We start from the raw sequence: 21,678 nt of genomic DNA, 5'->3' as shown, positions 1-21,678 counted from the left end.
ACTGAACAAATGTCTGTGTGTGTATGTGTGTGTGTATGTGTGTGTATTAGGATGTAACAAAAATGACTTTTTGGCGGGCATTCAGGGGTTTGTTCCGGTGGGCATACTGAGCCCAAATCCAAAATATGAGCTTGATTGGACGTAACAGGAGCTGGCGCTCCGCCCTTCAATTTTAAATGGGATTTAACCCGTAAAAAAAGATTTTTTCAAAAATGTCAATTTTCGAGGCATTTTAGCCACTGAAGCGTTTACCAAAAACATCACTGGCGTGTAGGCCAGATCCTTGCGCATCTTTTGGTATATATAACATTGAAGTTTGGAGCACCCCGGAGCTCGGTACAGACCTTCAAAGTTTGGCATTTTTTCGAAAAATCGGCCCCGGCAAAATCAAATGGCGTCTCGGGCGTCGCGAGGTGCGACGCATATCTTTTTTGCCGGGGCCGATTTCTCGAACAAATGCCAAACTTTGAAGGTCTGTACCGAGCTCCGGGGTGCTCCAAACTTCAATGTTATATATACCAAAAGATGCGCAAGGATCTGGCCTACACGCCAGTGATGTTTTTGGTAAACGCTTCAGTGGCTAAAATGCCTCGAAAATTGACATTTTTGAAAAAATCTTTTTTTACGGGGTAAATCCCATTTAAAATTGAAGGGCGGAGCGCCAGCTCCTGTTACGTCCAATCAAGCTCATATTTGGGATTTGGGCTCAGTATGCCCACCGGAACAAACCCCTGAATGCCCGCCAAAAAGTCATTTTTGTTACACTCTAGTGTGTATGTATGTATGTGACTAAAATTCTCACTGAGTTTTCTCAGCACTGGCTGAACAGATTTTGATCAAACCAGTTGCAATCGACTTGGTTTAGGTTCCCATACATCGGTATTGAATTGTTTGAAGTTTCGATAACTAGTTCAAAAGTTATGTATAAAAATGTGTTTTCACATATATCCGGATCTCATTTTAATGCATGTAAACGATGTCCGGATCCATCATCCGACCCATCGTTGGTTAGGTAATTGAAAGACCTATCCAACGAGTCTACAACATTGAAGATCTGGCAACCCTGTCTCGAGTTATGACCACTTAAGTGATATTTATGTACTTTTTTGAAGCCGGATCTCACTTAAATGCATGTAAACGATGTCCGGATCCATCATCCGACCCATCGTTGGTTAGATAATTGAAAGTCCTTTCCAACGAGTCCACAACATTGAAGATCTGGCAACCCTGTCTCGAGTTATGACCACTTAAGTGATATTTATGTACTTTTTTGAAGCCGGATCTCACTTAAATGCATGTAAACGATGTCCGGATCCATCATCCGACCCATCGTTGGTTAGATAATTGAAAGTCCTTTCCAACGAGTCCACAACATTGAAGATCTGGCAACCCTGTCTCGAGTTATGACCACTTAAGTGATATTTATGTACTTTTTTGAAGCCGGATCTCACTTAAATGTATGTAAACGATGTCCGGATCCATCATCCAACCCATCGTTGGTTAGGTAATTGAAAGACCTTTCCAAAGAGTCCACAACATTGAAGATGTGGCAACCCTGTCTCGAGTTATGACCACCTAAGAGATATTTATGTACTTTTTTGAAGCCGGATCTCACTTAAATGTATGTAAACGATGCCCGGATCCATCATCCGACCCATCGTTGGTTAGGTAATTGAAAGACCTTTCCAACGAGTCCACAACATTGAAGATCTGGCAACACTGTCTCGAGTTATGACCACTTAAGTGATATTTATGTACTTTTTTGAAGCCGGATCTCACTTAAATGTATGTACACGATGTCCGGATCCATCATCCAACCCATCGTTGGTTAGGAAATTGAAAGACCTTTCCAACGAGTCCACAACATTGAAGATCTGGCAAACCTGTCTCGAGTTATGACCACTTAAGTGATATTTATGTACTTTTTTGAAGCCGGATCTCACTTAAATGTATGTAAACGATGTCTGGATCCAACATCCGACCCATCGTTGGTTAGGTAATTGAAAGACCTTTCCAACGAGTCCAGTATTTTTCTAGATCTAAAAAAATAGCTGAAATATTTGTCCAAACCACGCATATTACCCATTGTTGGTAAAAAGTGAGGAAGGCATCAACCACATAGGTGGATTAAGTTAGTTTTTTATTTGTTTAGGTGTTTTGAGTTTAAAAAATAATTCTTGCAAAAAAGTCCAATTTTCGTTGCTAAAAATTGAAACTTTTAGGAATTTTTCTGATCTTTTTAATATCAATACAGTCCAGACTCGATTATCCAAAGCCCTTGGCAAAATGTCACTTCGGATAATCGAATCAAGAAAAAAAAATGTTGTCTTATTTTTTATTGTCGAGCTTAATTATGACCCCTAAACTACTTTAAAGTGATTCAAAATTTGTAAAAACCAAGATGGTGGCCAAAATGGCGGCGATGAAATATTGTAAAAAAATGCATTTTTTATGGACTAAGATGGGGTCGCAGATTCGAACTTCAGGTAAAAAGTAAAAAAATACGATTTTTATCTATCGTGATTCGATTATCCAAAGTCCCATACAAACCTTTTGATAATCAAACTTCGGATAATAGAGCCTGGGCTGTTTTTTATAATTTGGTAAAAAATATGAAATAAAGAAAATTATCTATTTTTAGACCTTTCTAAAAGTTAAGTTCGATTTTAAAATATTGAAATTATTGTTAAAAATGAATCTATGACATTTCCCCGAAACCCACATTCCCGAAGAGACATTTCCCCGAATGCCACATCTCCGAAAAGACACTTTCCCGAAATGTCATTTACCCGAAAATCATTTCCCCGAACGATCCATTTCCCCGAACGGCTACATCCCCGAATGGCGACTTCCCCTAAAAACCATTTTCCCGAATGGCGAAAAAACGAAACTATTGGCACTACGCCCCCCGGGGCATGGCCTTCCTCTAACGTGGGATTTCTGCTCCAGCGCCTCTGACGAGACAGGAGAAACCGGGACCGACGTTTTACTTCACCATCCGATAGAAGCTCAGTGGATAAGGCGGGAATCGAACCCGCGTCTCTCTTCCCGAATGGCCACTTCCCCTAATTTTCCACATCCCTGAAAATCATTGGGAAACCACGCAGAACTCGAATTGGACGTTAAAAAATAAAAAATAATTGTTCAAAGCCTTCATCTAGCCAAAATTGATAAAGACAAATTAGTTCAGTTAAACAAAATCTAGAACTAACTGAATCCTGCGCATCGAGTCGTCGCATGAAGCTATCGTTGCTGTTCTATCCTTACCACGTAGATACCGTTTTGGAAAATTGTCCTTTGCTGAAAATAGCCGCTACAAAAAAAAATCTTTTTTATGGAGCGTGGATGATCTCAATACCCCGCACTCTTGAAGTGTCCGCGTGGTTTATTAATGGCCTTCTACGGTAATTTGTTTTTTTAAATCTTACAAAACACGTAGGAGAATTTAATATTAACGTCAAAAAAAAAATCCCTAAATAACAATTTAGTTTATATGTAGGTGTTGAGTCGCGGGGGATGTCCTGAACCGGGCACCGGTTCTGTGAGCGGAGTGAATAAGAGAAAACACCATTCTTTTCCACTCGCTACAAAACTAGAAGTTTATTTTCTTATTAATAAAACTTAAAGTTCACAAACATACAAAACTTACATCTTTGGTGTTTTTTCGCTGCGCCCGTGCTCCCGCTTACTCAAATTGTTTTGATCTTTTTTATTCAATTCTAAGCGACAGCACGGGCACCAGTCAAACAATCACAAACACTGACACTGACGCATAACAAGGGGCTGCTTCGGACGCACTCCGTCGCAACAGTAGGTCATCATTCGGAAAAAATGATATTTTGGTGAAGTAACCATTCGGGTATATGTAAATTCGGGAAAACGGCAGTTCGGTAAAATGGCCATTCAGGTAAATGACATTCGGGGATATGGAATTTTCGGGAAAATGATTTTCGGGGATGTGGAATTTTCGGGAAAATGATTTTCGGGGAAGTGGCACTTTCGGGGAAATGATTTTCGGGGATGTGGAATTTTTGGGGAAATGATTTTCGGGGATATGGGATTCGGGAAAGTGGGATTCGGGGATAAGGGATAAAACCGTTAAAAATGGGTACGGTACGTTTTTTAAAAGTGTGACAAGTATCCACACTTTTATGCAATAACTAAAGTTCAATCATCTTATCCAAATGAGGATCCCCAAGCATCACCTTATGTCACGCAATCGTAAAGAGTAACATCCACTTTCTAAAGCTGGTTTACAAGCAACTTAGCCATATTTGGCAACACTTCATCGGCGCTGCGCCACCCGCTAATCTACAAGTTGCTTGCTAAATTGACATGTACGTCTCTGCATCGAGTACATACATCCAACCACCCAGCATGGAAATGAGCACGTGCTGCGGTGTGGTGGCTGGCGTACATAACCAAAAAATCATCCTCGGCTGAATTTTTTTGGCTGTTTGTATTTTGCCTGCGCCGTTTCCAAAAATTCGATCCGTTGTGCAACATTAATTCGTGTGCTTATGGCATTCTTCAGCCGCGTTTTGGCGTGACTTGTGGTTCATAAGTTTGCCTTTTTTTTCGTCGTTGACCCATTTTGAGCAAAATTCGACGAAGGTTCGTTGTCTTCTTTGAGTTGGTATCGAAAAAAAAACCGTTGAGAGGACACTTTCTAAGCCAGGTGACGACACCTCATTTGCATATTTGACCTGTTTCATCGGACGACATTCGATCGTCGAAGGGTTCGTTGCCTAACCCTCGGATGAAGTCACTCGCATGGCTTGATCGTGGGTGACTTTTTGCCTTCCTCACTGAGGTAAGGCTATAATCCTGCTCTAAAAATGAACTTCGTATAAAAACGTCGTTGACCCACCTTCATGTATACATATCGACTCAGAATCGAAAACTGAACAAATGTCTGTGTGTATGTGTGTGTGTATGTGTGTGTGTATGTGTGTGTGTATGTGTGTGTGTATGTATGTATGTGACCAACAAACTAGCTCATGTTTCTCGGCACTGGCTGAACCGATTTGACCCGAACTTGTTGCATTTGACTTGGCTTAGGGTCCCATAGATCGAGTTTTGTACAGATTGAAGTTTCGATAAGTAGTTCAAAAGTTATGTATAAAAATGTGTTTTCACATATATTTGGATCTCACTTAACTGTATGTAAACTATGTCCGGGTCCATCATCCGACCCATCGTTGGTTATGTTATCAAAAGACCTTTCTAACAAGTCCAAAACATTGAAGATCTGGCAACCCTGTCTCGAGATATGGCCACTTAAGTGATATTGATGTACTTTTTTGAAGCCGGATCTCACTTAAATGTATGTAAACTATGTCTGGGTCCATCATCCGAACCATCGTTGGTTAGATTATCAAAAGAACTTTCCAACGAGTCCAAAACATTGAAGATCTGGCAGCCCTGTCTCGAGATATGGCCACTTAAGTGATATTGATGTACTGTTTTGAAGCCGGATCTCACTTAAATGTATGTAAACTATGTCCGGATCCACCATCCAACCCAACGTTGGTTAGGTTATCAAAATACCTTTCCAACGAGTCTAAAACATTGAAGATCTGGCAACCCTGTCTCGAGATATGGCCTCTTATGTGATATTGATGTACTTTTTTGATGCCGGATCTCACTTAAATGTATGTAAACTATGTCCGGATCCACTATCCGACCTATTGTTGGTTAGATTATCAAAAGACCTTTCCAACGAATGCAAAACATTGAAGATCTGGCACCCTGTCTCGAGATATGGCCACTTAAGTGATATTGATGTACTTTTTTGAAGCCGGATCTCACTTAAATGTATGTAAACTATGTACGAATCCACTATCTGACCCATTGTTGGTTAGGTTATCAAAAGACCTTTCCAACGAATACAAAACATTGAAGATCTGGCAACCCTGTCTCGAGATATGGCCCCTTAAGTGATATTGATGTACTTTTTTGAAGCCGGATCTCACTTAAATGTATGTAAACTATGTCCGGGTCCATCATCCGAACCATCGTTGGTTAGATTATCAAAAGAACTTTCCAACGAGTCCAAAACATTGAAGATCTGGCAGCCCTGTCTCGAGATATGGCCACTTAAGTGATATTGATGTACTTTTTTGAAGCCGGATCTCACTTAAATGTATGTAAACTACGTCCGGGTCCATCATCCGACCCATCGTTGGTTATGTTATCAAAAGACCTTTCTAACAAGTCCAAAACATTGAAGATCTGGCAACCCTGTCTCGAGATATGGCCACTTAAGTGATATTGATGTACTTTTTTGAAGCCGGATCTCACTTAAATGTATGTAAACTATGTCTGGGTCCATCATCCGAACCATCGTTGGTTAGATTATCAAAAGAACTTTCCAACGAGTCCAAAACATTGAAGATCTGGCAGCCCTGTCTCGAGATATGGCCACTTAAGTGATATTGATGTACTTTTTTGAAGCCGGATCTCACTTAAATGCATGTAAACTATGTCCGGGTCCATCATCCGACCCATCGTTGGATAGATTATCAAAAGACCTTTCCAACGAGTCCAAAACATTGAAGATCTGGCTGCCTTGTCTCGAGATATGGCCACTTAAGTGATATTGATGTACTGTTTTGAAGCCGGATCTCACTTAAATGTATGTAAACTATGTCCGGATCCACCATCCAACCCAACGTTGGTTAGGTTATCAAAATGCCTTTCCAACGAGTCTAAAACATTGAAGATCTGGCAACCCTGTCTCGAGATATGGCCTCTTAAGTGATATTGATGTACTTTTTAAAGCCGGATCTCACTTAAATGTATGTAAACTTTGTCCGGATACATCATCCGACCCATCGTTGGTTAGGTTATCAAAAGACCTTTCCAACGAATCTAAAACATTGAAGATCTGGCAACCCTGTATCGAGATATGGCCACTTAAGTGATATTGATGCACTTTTTGAAGCCGGATCTCACTTAAATGTATGTAAACTATGTCCGGCTCCACTATCCGACCCAACGTTGGTTAGGTTATCAAAATACCTTTCCAACGAGTCTAAAACATTGAAGATCTGGCAACCCTGTATCGAGATATGGCCACTTAAGTGATATTGATGTACTTTTTGAAGCCGTATCTCACTTAAATGTATGTAAACTATGTCCGGGTCCATCATCCGACCCATCGTTGGATAGATTATCAAAAGACCTTTCCAACGAGTCCAAAACATTGAAGATCTGGCTGCCTTGTCTCGAGATATGGCCACTTAAGTGATATTGATGTACTGTTTTGAAGCCGGATCTCACTTAAGGTGAAGCCGTTGATCATTTTCAAAGAAAATTGATCATCACTCTAAAATGCTCTGTACTGCATTCAATTTAACGAATTTCTTCACCAAAATTAATCAGCATGTGCTGGTTGTTGCCTTCTTGAAGCCACTGAAAGAATTTTTGGTCTAAATCGAATGTGTTTCAAAATTTATAAAATTTTGTGGTACAATCATCGACGTCCTAGTTGACAATCATTGATTAATGACGATTTCCATAACTTTGCAAGGAATAGGACAATCGTTACCAAAAGGAATCATCATGTGTAGGGCACCATTCTAAACAACTTGTAGAAGGAATTTTGTCAAAATATTGATATCGAAGCAAAATTTATATCTTTGAACGAAAAATCATAGCAATGATGGAAGTCTTCACGTTAAATGTATGTAAACTATGTCCGGATCCACCATCCAACCCAACGTTGGTTAGGTTATCAAAATGCCTTTCCAACGAGTCTAAAACATTGAAGATCTGGCAACCCTGTCTCGAGATATGGCCTCTTAAGTGATATTGATGTACTTTTTTGAAGCCGGATCTCACTTAAATGTATGTAAACTATGTCCGGGTCCATCATCCGAACCATCGTTGGTTAGATTATCAAAAGAACTTTCCAACGAGTCCAAAACATTGAAGATCTGGCAACCCTGTCTCGAGATATGGCCCCTTAAGTGATATTGATGTACTTTTTTGAAGCCGGATCTCACTTAAATGTATGTAAACTATGTACGGGTCCATCATCCGACCCATCGTTGGATAGATTATCAAAAGAACTTTCCAACGAGTCCAAAACATTGAAGATCTGGCAGCCCTGTCTCGAGATATGGCCACTTAAGTGATATTGATGTACTTTTTTGAAGCCGGATCTCACTTAAATGCATGTAAACTATGTCCGGGTCCATCATCCGACCCATCGTTGGATAGATTATCAAAAGACCTTTCCAACGAGTCCAAAACATTGAAGATCTGGCTGCCTTGTCTCGAGATATGGCCACTTAAGTGATATTGATGTACTGTTTTGAAGCCGGATCTCACTTAAATGTATGTAAACTATGTCCGGATCCACCATCCAACCCAACGTTGGTTAGGTTATCAAAATGCCTTTCCAACGAGTCTAAAACATTGAAGATCTGGCAACCCTGTCTCGAGATATGGCCTCTTAAGTGATATTGATGTACTTTTTAAAGCCGGATCTCACTTAAATGTATGTAAACTTTGTCCGGATACATCATCCGACCCATCGTTGGTTAGGTTATCAAAAGACCTTTCCAACGAATCTAAAACATTGAAGATCTGGCAACCCTGTATCGAGATATGGCCACTTAAGTGATATTGATGCACTTTTTTGAAGCCGGATCTCACTTAAATGTATGTAAACTATGTCCGGCTCCACTATCCGACCCAACGTTGGTTAGGTTATCAAAATACCTTTCCAACGAGTCTAAAACATTGAAGATCTGGCAACCCTGTATCGAGATATGGCCACTTAAGTGATATTGATGTACTTTTTTGAAGCCGTATCTCACTTAAATGTATGTAAACTATGTCCGGGTCCATCATCCGACCCATCGTTGGATAGATTATCAAAAGACCTTTCCAAAGAGTCCAAAACATTGAAGATCTGGCTGCCTTGTCTCGAGATATGGCCACTTAAGTGATATTGATGTACTGTTTTGAAGCCGGATCTCACTTAAATGTATGTAAACTATGTCCGGATCCACCATCCAACCCAACGTTGGTTAGGTTATCAAAATGCCTTTCCAACGAGTCTAAAACATTGAAGATCTGGCAACCCTGTCTCGAGATATGGCCTCTTAAGTGATATTGATGTACTTTTTAAAGCCGGATCTCACTTAAATGTATGTAAACTTTGTCCGGATACATCATCCGACCCATCGTTGGTTAGGTTATCAAAAGACCTTTCCAACGAATCTAAAACATTGAAGATCTGGCAACCCTGTATCGAGATATGGCCACTTAAGTGATATTGATGCACTTTTTGAAGCCGGATCTCACTTAAATGTATGTAAACTATGTCCGGCTCCACTATCCGACCCAACGTTGGTTAGGTTATCAAAATACCTTTCCAACGAGTCTAAAACATTGAAGATCTGGCAACCCTGTCTCGAGATATGGCCCCTTAAGTGATATTGATGTACTTTTTGAAGCCGGATCTCACTTAAATGTATGTAAACTATGTCCGGGTCCATCATCCGACCCATCGTTGGATAGATTATCAAAAGACCTTTCCAACGAGTCCAAAACATTGAAGATCTGGCTGCCTTGTCTCGAGATATGGCCACTTAAGTGATATTGATGTACTGTTTTGAAGCCGGATCTCACTTAAATGTATGTAAACTATGTCCGGATCCACCATCCAACCCAACGTTGGTTAGGTTATCAAAATGCCTTTCCAACGAGTCTAAAACATTGAAGATCTGGCAACCCTGTCTCGAGATATGGCCTCTTAAGTGGTATTGATGTACTTTTTTAAAGCCGGATCTCACTTAAATGTATGTAAACTTTGTCCGGATACATCATCCGACCCATCGTTGGTTAGGTTATCAAAAGACCTTTCCAACGAATCTAAAACATTGAAGATCTGGCAACCCTGTATCGAGATATGGCCACTTAAGTGATATTGATGTACTGTTTTGAAGCCGGATCTCACTTAAATGTATGTAAACTATGTCCGGATCCACCATCCAACCCAACGTTGGTTAGGTTATCAAAATGCCTTTCCAACGAGTCTAAAACATTGAAGATCTGGCAACCCTGTCTCGAGATATGGCCTCTTAAGTGATATTGATGTACTTTTTTAAAGCCGGATCTCACTTAAATGTATGTAAACTTTGTCCGGATACATCATCCGACCCATCGTTGGTTAGGTTATCAAAAGACCTTTCCAACGAATCTAAAACATTGAAGATCTGGCAACCCTGTATCGAGATATGGCCACTTAAGTGATATTGATGCACTTTTTGAAGCCGGATCTCACTTAAATGTATGTAAACTATGTCCGGCTCCACTATCCGACCCAACGTTGGTTAGGTTATCAAAATACCTTTCCAACGAGTCTAAAACATTGAAGATCTGGCAACCCTGTCTCGAGATATGGCCTCTTAAGTGATATTGATGTACTTTTTGAAGCCGGATCTCACTTAAATGTATGTAAACTATGTCCGGTCCATCATCCGATCCATCGTTGGATAGATTATCAAAAGACCTTTCCAACGAGTCCAAAACATTGAAGATCTGGCTGCCTTGTCTCGAGATATGGCCACTTAAGTGATATTGATGTACTGTTTTGAAGCCGGATCTCACTTAAATGTATGTAAACTATGTCCGGATCCACCATCCAACCCAACGTTGGTTAGGTTATCAAAATGCCTTTCCAACGAGTCTAAAACATTGAAGATCTGGCAACCCTGTCTCGAGATATGGCCTCTTAAGTGATATTGATGTACTTTTTAAAGCCGGATCTCACTTAAATGTATGTAAACTTTGTCCGGATACATCATCCGACCCATCGTTGGTTAGGTTATCAAAAGACCTTTCCAACGAATCTAAAACATTGAAGATCTGGCAACCCTGTATCGAGATATGGCCACTTAAGTGATATTGATGCACTTTTTGAAGCCGGATCTCACTTAAATGTATGTAAACTATGTCCGGCTCCACTATCCGACCCAACGTTGGTTAGGTTATCAAAATACCTTTCCAACGAGTCTAAAACATTGAAGATCTGGCAACCCTGTATCGAGATATGGCCACTTAAGTGATATTGATGTACTTTTTTGAAGCCGGATCTCACTTAAATGTATGTAAACTATGTCCGGATCCACCATCCGACCCATTTTTGGTTAGGTTATCAAAAGAACTTTCCAACAAGTCCAAAACATTGAAGATCTGGCAACCCTGTCTCGAGATATTGCCACTTAAGTGACAATTATGTACTTTTCTGAAACCGGATCTCACTTAAATGTATGTAAACTATGTCCGGATCCACCATCCGACCCATTGTTGGTTAGGTTATCAATAGACCTTTCCAACAATTCAAAAACATTGAAGATCTGGCAACCCTGTCTCGAGATATGGCCACTTAAGTGATATTGATGCACTTTTTTGAAGCCGGATCTCACTTAAATGTATGTAAACTATGTCCGGGTCCATCATCCGACCCAACGTCGGTTAGGTTATCAAAATACCTTTCCAACGAGTCTAAAACATTGAAGATCTGGCAACCCTGTCTCGAGATATGGCCACTTAAGTGATATTGATGCACTTTTTTGAAGCCGGATCTCACTTAAATGTATGTAAACTATGTCCGGATCCACCATCCGACCCATTGTTGATTAGGTTATCAAAAGACCTTTCCAACAAGTCCAAAACATTGAAGATCTGGCAACCCTGTCTCGAGATATGGCCTCTTAAGTGATATTGATGTACTTTTTTGAAGCCGGATCTCACTTAAATGTATGTAAACTATGTCCGTATCCACCATCCGACCCATTGTTGGTTAAGTTATCAATAGAGCTTTCCAACAATTCCAAAACATTGAAGATCTGGCAACCCTGTCTCGAGATATGGCCTCTTAAGTGATATTGATGTACTTTTTTGAAGCCGGATCTCACTTAAATGTATGTAAACTATGTCCGGATCCACCATCCGACCCATTGTTGGTTAGGTTATCAATAGACCTTTCCAACAATTCCAAAACATTGAAGATCTGGCAACCCTGTCTCGAGATATGGCCACTTAAGTGATATTGATGCACTTTTTTGAAGCCGGATCTCACTTAAATGTATGTAAACTATGTCCGGGTCCATCATCCGACCCAACGTCGGTTAGGTTATCAAAAAACCTTTCCAACGAGCCCAAAACATTGAAGATCTGACAACCCTGTCTCGAGATATGGCCACTTAAGTGATATCGATGTACTTTTTGGAAGCCGGGTAAAATAGATGAAACTTGAAAAAAATCATTTGTTGTTAGGAATCGAACGATCGTATCATTAGCATGGTTCAGTCGTTGTGTCAGAACCAAGTCACCCTACCTTCTTCAAGCAGCGCTAAGTTTTATATAGGAATTCATCGTCTCTCCGTGGGCCACGAGGAAAGTGACAAGATAATTGTACCCTCTGCTAAAATCAATCCAACAAACTTCAAGGTGGTGTGACATTCAGTGATTGGAGCCCGCAGGGCATAATTTGAGACCTCACCCCAAACACGTGAGGAGTAGAAATTGAAAAGTAAACTTCCAGCGGAAAGTGTTGGTTTGAGCTAATTTATGTTTGACTGCAGAAGAGAGATAGAGAGCAAAAGTTCAAGTTATGGACTTTGTATTAGATCATTCAATAAACTGCCATGTCCGGTGAGAGTGGAGGCGCACTGTTTTTATGGACATGTGAATTGGTCATAATGAAAAGTTCACCGCAACAATAGGTAGGGTACGTTTGAATAGTTGGCATTATGTTTGCTTCTTTTGACGGAAATGTGAAAGACATTAATTGTAATTTGGAAAGGTTTGCAAACAGTGGATTTTCCCTTTTTCCGATTTCATAAAGTTTTATTTACCAAAATTAGCGGTACGTGAGAAATCCGTGAAATTTGGATCGCTCCACGAAGTTTTTCATTTCTGAGTGAACACAAACAAGTAAAGTATAAATTTACAATACCAGGAAATAAAAAAAAGAATTGATTCAAACTATGGACTGAAAATACAAGCGTTCAAAATCACTAAGCCTATTTTATTGACTTTGGTCAGGGTCGAGAGGCATAACCTTTACAAAATATTTGTAGTTATTTTGTTTCGATCAAAAAATAAAAAGAAAAGAAAAATTTAAATTAGATGCCACAGTATTTATATTTGTATTTGTAAGGTTTTAAAATGCATTTTACACCTGTCCAGTTATTTTGCAATAATTAGTTTTCACAATATCTAAGTATTGACGAATTTTATTTTTTCGCCGAGAAAAAAAAACTTTTTGCAGTACTGTAAGACCGAATTTCACCAAGAATTAAAAAAAAATAGGACCCCAAATATGCTAAATATGATGCTTAAAACAAGAAAAAGCATTTTAAATTGATTCAGTAGATTAGCCTTCTATTTTCATTAAAATTTCAAAGAAGGGGACATAAACTTTAAAAAATATTTGCAACGGCCTAATTAAAAGAATTTAAGCAAAGTTCAAAACGAATTAGAGCAATTCTCTACCAAAACCGGAAATGGATTTTATTTGTATTTTTGGATTTGGCTCAAACTTTGTGGGGGCCTTCCATATGACCAAATATGCTATTTTGTGTCATTGGTTCACCCATACAAGTCTCCATACAATTTTGGCAGCTGTCCATACAAAAATGGTTTGTAAATATTCAAACAGCTGTAACTTTTGAGTGAATTTTCTGATCAATTTGGTGTCTTCGGCAAAATTGTAGGCATTGTTGAGGACTTTTGAGAAAAAAAAGGTACACGGAAAAAAAAATTGGAGATTTTTTTATCAACTTTTTTTTCACTAAAACTCAATTTCCCAAAATACGTATTTTTTGATTTTCGAGATTTTTTGATATGTTTTAGGGGACAAAATTCCGCAACTTTTGAGCCATAGAGAAACATGGTCAAAAAATCTGCCGCCGAATTATGAATTTTTGAAAAAATAGTGATTTTTGGAAAAAACGAAGTTTTATGAAAAAACAAGTTTGACATTACTTTTTAATGCAAAATTGAATTTGCAATCGAAAAGTACTTTTTGCAATTCCGTCGTGAAATTACTTACTTTTCCTGTCGTTCTTGAACAACGAAATAGCCTACTTTTCTGCACCAAAAATAACAGAATTGAATAGCAACACTTTTCAAAATAAATGCTGAAAAGTTTTACTTTTCAGTACTGAAATGGGTGCTGAAAAGTTGAACTTTTCAGCACTTGTTTCGAAAAGTAACACTTTTCAACATTTTTTTGATTTATACGATTTATTGACAAAATACATGAAAATTTGACTTAAAATTTCATTCAATGGGTGTTTTTCGGAATTGCAAAAAATGTTGTATGGAACTCTTTACAAAACTTGATTTTTTCAGCACTCGTCGTATTTATCCAACTCGGTGAACCTCGTTGGATAAATGTACGACTCGTGCTGAAAAAATCCTCTTTTTGCAACTTGTTGCATAAACTACTATTACAGATTTTTTGATAAAGGGCTACGTTTTCAAGATATAGCCACCGAAAGTTTGATTTTAGCGAAATATTTGCAGTTTTTCAATTTTTAAAAATAGTGACCATGAGTGACCATTTCTAAAAATATTTTTTTTGTAAAGTTCAGAAAATTTGCTATAAAATTGTCTAAGAGACATTGAAGATTGGACCTCTGGTTGCTGAAATACAGCGGCTTAAAGAAAAAGAAACACGAAAATTGAAGTTTTCTAAGTCTCACCCAATCAGCCCACCATTTTCTAATGACGTTATCTCAGCAATTAATGGTCCGATTTTCAATGTTAATACATGAAACATTCGTGAAATTTCCGATCTTTTCGAAAAAAATATTTTGAAAATTTTTAAATCGAGACTAGCATTTTAAATGGGCGTAATATTCAATATTTGGCCCTTTTAAAATGTTAGTCTTGATTTAAAAATTTTCAAAATATTTTTTTTCGAGAAGATCGGAAAATTTCACGAATGTTTCATGTATTAACATTGAAAATCGGACCATTAGATTTAGAAAACTTCAATTTTCGTGTTTCTTTTTCTTAAAGCGGCTCTATCTCAGCAACCCGAGGTCCAATCTTCAATGTCTCTTAGACAATTTTATAGCAAATTTTCTGAACTTTACAAAAAAAATATTTTTAGAAATGGTCACTCATGGTCACTATTTTTAAAAATTGAAAAACTGCAAATATTTCGCTAAAATCAAACTTTCGGTGGCTATATCTTGAAAACGGAGCCCTTTATCAAAAAATCTGTAAAGTACTTTTCGATTGCAAATTCAATTTTGCATTAAAAAGAAATGTCAAACTTGTTTTTGCATAAAACTTCGATATTTACCAAAAATCACAATTTTTTTCAAAAATTCATAACTTGGCGGCAGATTTTTTGACCATGTTTCTCTATGGCTCAAAAGTTGCGGATTTTTGTCTCCTAAAACATATCAAAAAATCTCGAAAATCAAAAAATACGTATTTTGGGAAATTGAGTTTTAGTAAAAAAAAAAGTTGATAAAAAAATCTCCAAATTTTTTTCCATGTACCTATTTTTTTCTCAAAAGTCCTCAACAATACCTACAACTTTGCCGAAGACACCAAATTGATCAGAAAATTCACTCAAAAGTTACAGCTGTTTGAATATTTACATACCATTTTGTATGGACAGCTGCCAAAATTGTATGGAGACTTGTATGGGTGAACCAATGACGCAAAATAGCTTATTTGGTCATAGGGAAGGCCCCCACAAAGTTTGAGTCAAATAAAAAAATACAAAAAATAAAAATGGTCGAAATCGGCCGATTTCGTAGAGAGTTGCTCATTATCGTTTTGCGTCCAATTTTGTTTTTGAATAATATTCAAATCAGCAAAACCGCGGAATAATCAAGTCCATTTTTTTCGTTTTTTTTTTTCGTCAAATTCAGTCACAAACTTACTCGTTAAACTCGTAAAATTCTTCTCAAAAAATCAAGATAAAAACATCTTTAAACAATTAATAGATTACTTACCTAGGAAATGTAGAAACCACCAACTTGACTCAATTTATGTCAATCCAAACACCCACACAAAATTAATTCACGAGTCCTCACTCTCAAAGTCTAATTCACGTTAACCTTACTCCACTCACCTTCCGGATCACTAATTCATTACACATATGGGTCACTCACGGGCGATTTACCTTGAAATACCTCGAAAAAGCTCCATCACGCCAAGCTCGCATCACAATCAGCAGCGGCTCTCACGGTAATCGCCTAAAGTTAGATACCCATCGCCAGTGCCCGTACTCGTCGTACACGGTGAGCTTTAGGGTCGAGCGTTGAATCGAGTGTTAAACATACCTACTAAGTAACTAAGCTATCAGTGGGTATCACCAATGTCATCGTTTAGTATCGACGAACAACTAAATCTTGAATAATTTATTACTTTGGGGTGGATCATTAGCTCATATCGTTTGAATAATTCATGTTGACAGATTGTAGCCATTTGAACGGCGATATTCTGATATCACAATTCAATCGAATGTTTTCATAGGCCAAATTACATTGTCTCGTGAGCATATGTGATCCTGCAAATAACTGTTTTACTGCATAAATTATGAGCCACTTATAAACGTCGCACTTGGATGGATTCTAATCTGTGAAGGTGGCCCACATTTGAGCACAGTTGCTAAAGGACGTTCACCCTTTGTTTTGACCACCAGGGTGAATGAAAGCACGCAACCTCAACCCACCAGCACCCTCCCAGGGTGGCAAACTGATTAAGGGCAAGGTTTTATGCTCGAGTCCTTGGGTGAAAGCGAAAGCCGGTTGTGGCGCCGCCCGTCTGGCCAAGGATGTTTGCATAATTATATCGTGTCGTTACTTTGAGCTTGGCACAGTGGGTTGAAAATGAAATTACTTCGATTTATTTTGATTTTGAAAGGATCTTTTCCTTCTACAACATTTATTTCTAATTTAAGACGACATGTGAATTCAATAATTTTTGATTTTTCAAATGTTAAAAATGTCTATCTCGAATCAAGTTTTGATTTTTGCAAAATATACCAGTGTGACCATTAAATTTCTTCCACTTTTCACCTCCGCTTCCAGAACACCGAGCTCCGCCAGGGAACGCCCCAGTTCAAGCGGTTCGAGGCGCTGCCGCAGCCGTTGGACTTTAAGGTGTTCATCTTCAACGTGACCAACCCGTACGAGGTCCAGATGGGCAAGCGACCCCGAGTGGTCGAGGTGGGACCGTACATTTATTTGTAAGTTATCCTTATTTTCAGAAAAAAAAATCTTTATTTTAAACCAAATTTTCGTTCCAGCCAATACCGACAAAAGGACAACATTCGGTTTAGTCGGGATCGATCAAAGGTTCACTTTTCCCAACAACAATTGTACGTGTTTGACGCGGAATCATCCTACCCACTCACGGAGAATGACCCACTGATGGTGCTGAACATGCACATGAACGTAAGTGATCTAACCTAGAAACGACCAAGATCCCACTCCCATGTAAATTCATCCGAAGTTGTTTTTATTTTTATTGGAAATTCCGTTCTCTGAATTTTGTTCATTGGCATAACTCATCAATCTGTAAAAAAGTTATTTCTCTCCGTCTGACAATCTTTTTACCTCCTCTTTCTCACATTTGTATATCTTCATTTCAGAGTATATTACAAATAATCGATAACCAAGCAAAGGAAACGATCACAAATTTCCGTTCCGATGTTAACAATACTCTCGAAAAAATTCCAATAGTTAGGGTTATCAAAAGAATCATAGAGAAAACGACGCCAATCCAAGTAATGATTGTTCCTGTATATATTCTATACTTTCGCAAAACTCTCATCCTGTTATACTTGTGTTTTACGCAAAAACTTTCGTTTCGTTACTTAACCCACGTGGCCACGTGACTTTGGTTTCCCCTCTGTCCCTTCCGGGCCACACGGTTGGCGGTTTGGTTGAGGCGCCTGAAAAAAAGCTTTCCCTCACTCTGCTCCTTCCAAATTGCGCTCACTTTCTATTGTTTCTTGAGCCACAATCCTATCCTCTCTCAATCTCTCTCTCTCCTGTCCTGTTCCTCCCTTTCTTTGTGTGTTTTGCTACCCCTCCCCCTTTTCTGCCTGTATTTGTTGTGTATAATCATCTCTCGTTCGGGTGGCGGACTAATTTGTGAAACAAAAACGTGTTGTGTAGTGCTTCGTTTGTAGAACTCATGGAGGCGCATGGTCATTCACGTAGCTCCATTAAATTCCTTGCACACAACTCCACCACATCCATCCATTCAAGTCACAGCCCTTATCCATTGTTTCTCGGTATATTTGTGCGCGTGTGTGTGTGTGTGAGTGTGTTGTGATGGAAAAGTATCAACAGGACGACGCCACTCGAACCAGGGGTGCATCATACGCACACACAGAATGCAACAGAGTTCAACTCAGTACAAACACACAAGACATTCCACATTCCAACTCCGATTTCGGCTTTTTTTTGTTTTGTTTGCTGCGGATTAACCGCGCAAAAAACTTGATTCGAAACACTCTCTCATCACACAGTTCCAAGCAACTCGTCATGCTGTTATGCCCAGGAGAAAAAGACAAAGAAGTGAAAGCAAGCAGTTTGATCGTTGGAGATTAATTGCTTACGAATTTCAAAGTTAAAGTTAAATCCAATCAAAAGTTACAGTAAAATACATATATTTTATTTAATATTTATATTCAATAACTGCAAATAATTGTGCAGTTCTGACTCGTTTATCTGAAGCTTCGATTATCCGGAGTTTAGATTATCCAAGATTTGATTATCCTTAGCTGGGATAACCGAATCATGAAAACAAAAACGTGTTTTATTCTATTTGCCGATTAAATTATTCAAATTTTCGATTACACAACTCAACATTTTTAAGTTGATGTCAGTAAACGCCTCAGTTTCGTCAAGGTATGATAGATTTTGGATCCCTGGACACGTTACAATAAAAAATTAATTAACTAATAAATCCTATGGAATCATGTTAAACAACCATGCGTTCCCTCATATAAGCAACCATGGTTGCTTAAAATAATTCCATAGAATTTGTTCCCAAATTTAAATTTTTATTCATTGGCAGGGAATCTTCTAAAATTTAATTCTGTCAAATGGAGCATCTTTAGGGAGCCCAAACCTATCACACCTTGACGAAACTGAGACTTTTACTGGCATCAACTTTTAAAATGTCGAGTTGTGCTATTCATAGTTTGGGTATCCGAAAATTGGAAATGAACTTAAAAAAAGGTTGAGATTTCCAAAAAAAATGTTCACGTGGACATGGATTATGGATGGTCCTAGTAAAATTTTCCAATAAATTTAATCTATCTCTCCACGGGAAATTTGCAAATGATGGTCCTTAAAGTGATTTAAATTTGATGTTCAGTACATTCAGGCCCTTTTCAAATACACAGAAAAAAATGATGGTAATATTCATCAGGAAATGGTAACAGATTTTGTGGCTAAAAAAATGATTAATTTTACCCCAGAAAATGATGAATTTTCATCAGGTTCACATTTTTACACAATTTTTTTGTGTATGTTACCAAATTTTCAACATTCCAAAATTCAACTTTTTTTCTGTGTATTGATCATGGCACTTTAACATGGACGCAGAGTAACCCTATGACTTGTATGTTTCTGTCAAGAACATTATTTCGAAAATCTAGAAAACAACTTTTTGTTTCTATAAATTTCCAGTTGCTTTGTCCATCAAACTGGTTATTTGCACTTTAAAAATTCGAGTGACAACTGAAAATACAAGTGAGCAACCCCGGCTCGGCTTGATAATGTTTGAGGAAATTTTCAATTTCACAGATTTGATCCTCAGCAATCATATACGGTCCATATTCAGTTATCCAAAGCCTCGATTATCCGATGGTTCGAATATCAGATGGTCTCCAGAAGAAATTTGAATGATATCACAAAAAAAAAAAGTTTTTTTGATATTTTTCATTTTCCGTTGCAAATATTTTTCAAAGTTTATGTCGTTTATGTTTCCTCATAAATTAGATATTTTGAACACTAATGAACATTCGAAGCTTCGGATAATCGAGGCAAAAGATATTAGAGGCTAAGGATAATCGAGTCTAGAGTGAACTTTTTTCAATTGATAACATCCTGCAACTCCCCAACTCCCACCTTCCCTCCTTAAAAATGCTCAAAAAAATTTAAATTTCTCGTAATTTTTACACATTTCAGATAATTTCAGAATTCCGTTCCAAACTGAAGTAGGAACGAAATTCATACATTATTTGAATTGTTAGGAAAGACTAAGTTTCATGTCCGGAAAAGTCCGAAATTGTCTAATTACCCTGCAGTATTTCCTGCTTCAATAATTACAAGTTAATGTTTATTCGCTAAAAATACATATTATAATGTGTAATAGATGTCAACCCATCACGCAACTTCTCAATGTCGTGTCCAAATGATTCTCTGTCACGCCAAAGTCTGTTTAATAACATTTTCATGTTTTGTAATCAGACATGTTCTTCCGTTATTTCCCATTACCTGACAAGCAAATAGCTTTGACGCATTGCAGTTGATGACCAAAAATAGATTTTTACACATTCAAGCAAAACAGTCAACCAGCATAATACACCCGTAAAACCACAAGATCATCGATCACCGCAAGATCACTATGACTAATTGCATTTAGTGCGTGTTGTTTGTTTAAGGTCGGTTGGTGTCTGTCAATAGAAGCAGTGAAACAACACAAAACACACATACACACCACAGAGCCACCTCAAACACCTCTCTAGAGTATATAATTGCAACTCCCCACGAACGATCATTAATTAATGCTAACCACAAAATCACATCTTTCTCTCACGCCCATCAACCACCAACCCCCGCACCATTCCAGTCCATTCTGCAAATTGCCGAGGACGAAACGTACGACAGTTTACGGCTGATCAACGTGGAACTGAACCGCATCTTTGGCCGGCCCGACTCGATGTTCCTGCGAACCACCCCGAAGGAGTTTCTGTTCGACGGAGTTCCGTTCTGCGTGAACGTGATCGGAATTGCGAAGGCGATCTGCAAGGAGATCGAAAAGCGCAACACCAAAACCATCCGCGTTCTGCCCGATGGATCGATGAAGTTTTCGTTCTTTAATCACGTAAGTAACGGACGGGGTGGCTGGATGGACACTACCGGTTTAACCCGTTGAGTTGCTTTACAGAAAAACATGACCGAAGACGGAATCTACACGATCAACACCGGCGTCAAGAACGCGCTGGAGACGCAAATGATCGAGTTCTGGAATGGTAAGAACATGCTGGACAAGTGGAGCAACTCGTCGCGAGGATCGTCCATGACCTGCAACAAAATCGAGGGAACCGACGGGTCCGGATATCCTCCGTTCCGGGAGGGTGTCCAGCGGATGACCATCTTTAGTTCGGACATTTGTCGGTAAGGGTGTGAAGTGTACAATCAGGTGTAGATCAGTGATCGGTACGGATTGTGTCTTCTCCAGGACCGTGGATATAAAGTATGTCGGCTCATCCAGCTACGAGGGCATCCCTGCGGCTCGATACGTGACCGACGATAACTTCCTGAACAAGATTGGCCCCGAGCACAACAACGATTGCTACTGTGTCAATCGAATACCAAAGGCCATCGTCAAAGCCAACGGATGTCTGTACGAGGGCGCTCTAGATCTTTCCACGTGTTTCGG

General features: G+C 38.8%; 1 protein-coding gene across 2 annotated transcripts in view; it reads left to right on the top strand.

Annotated features, from left to right (window-relative positions):
* Window positions 1–21,678, top strand: part of LOC6032904 (sensory neuron membrane protein 2) — a 38,086-nt gene that overhangs the window by 10,653 nt on the left and 5,755 nt on the right. The window contains exons 2-7 of one of the 2 annotated variants that reach the window (XM_038260455.1): window positions 17,085–17,242; window positions 17,303–17,450; window positions 17,648–17,782; window positions 20,866–21,120; window positions 21,184–21,413; window positions 21,478–21,677. In XM_038260455.1, the coding sequence (XP_038116383.1) occupies window positions 17,085–17,242; window positions 17,303–17,450; window positions 17,648–17,782; window positions 20,866–21,120; window positions 21,184–21,413; window positions 21,478–21,677 (1,126 nt within the window). The remainder of the gene's footprint in view (window positions 1–17,084; window positions 17,243–17,302; window positions 17,451–17,647; window positions 17,783–20,865; window positions 21,121–21,183; window positions 21,414–21,477; window position 21,678) is intronic. The other variant, XM_038260456.1, reaches the window with a different exon arrangement.

The sequence above is a fragment of the Culex quinquefasciatus genome, chromosome 3, assembly GCF_015732765.1.
Source record: "Culex quinquefasciatus strain JHB chromosome 3, VPISU_Cqui_1.0_pri_paternal, whole genome shotgun sequence".
In the NCBI taxonomy this organism is placed as follows: domain Eukaryota; kingdom Metazoa; phylum Arthropoda; class Insecta; order Diptera; family Culicidae; genus Culex; species Culex quinquefasciatus.
Note: the sequence above shows the minus strand (reverse complement) of the source record. Positions and strands in the feature narration are given on the sequence as shown.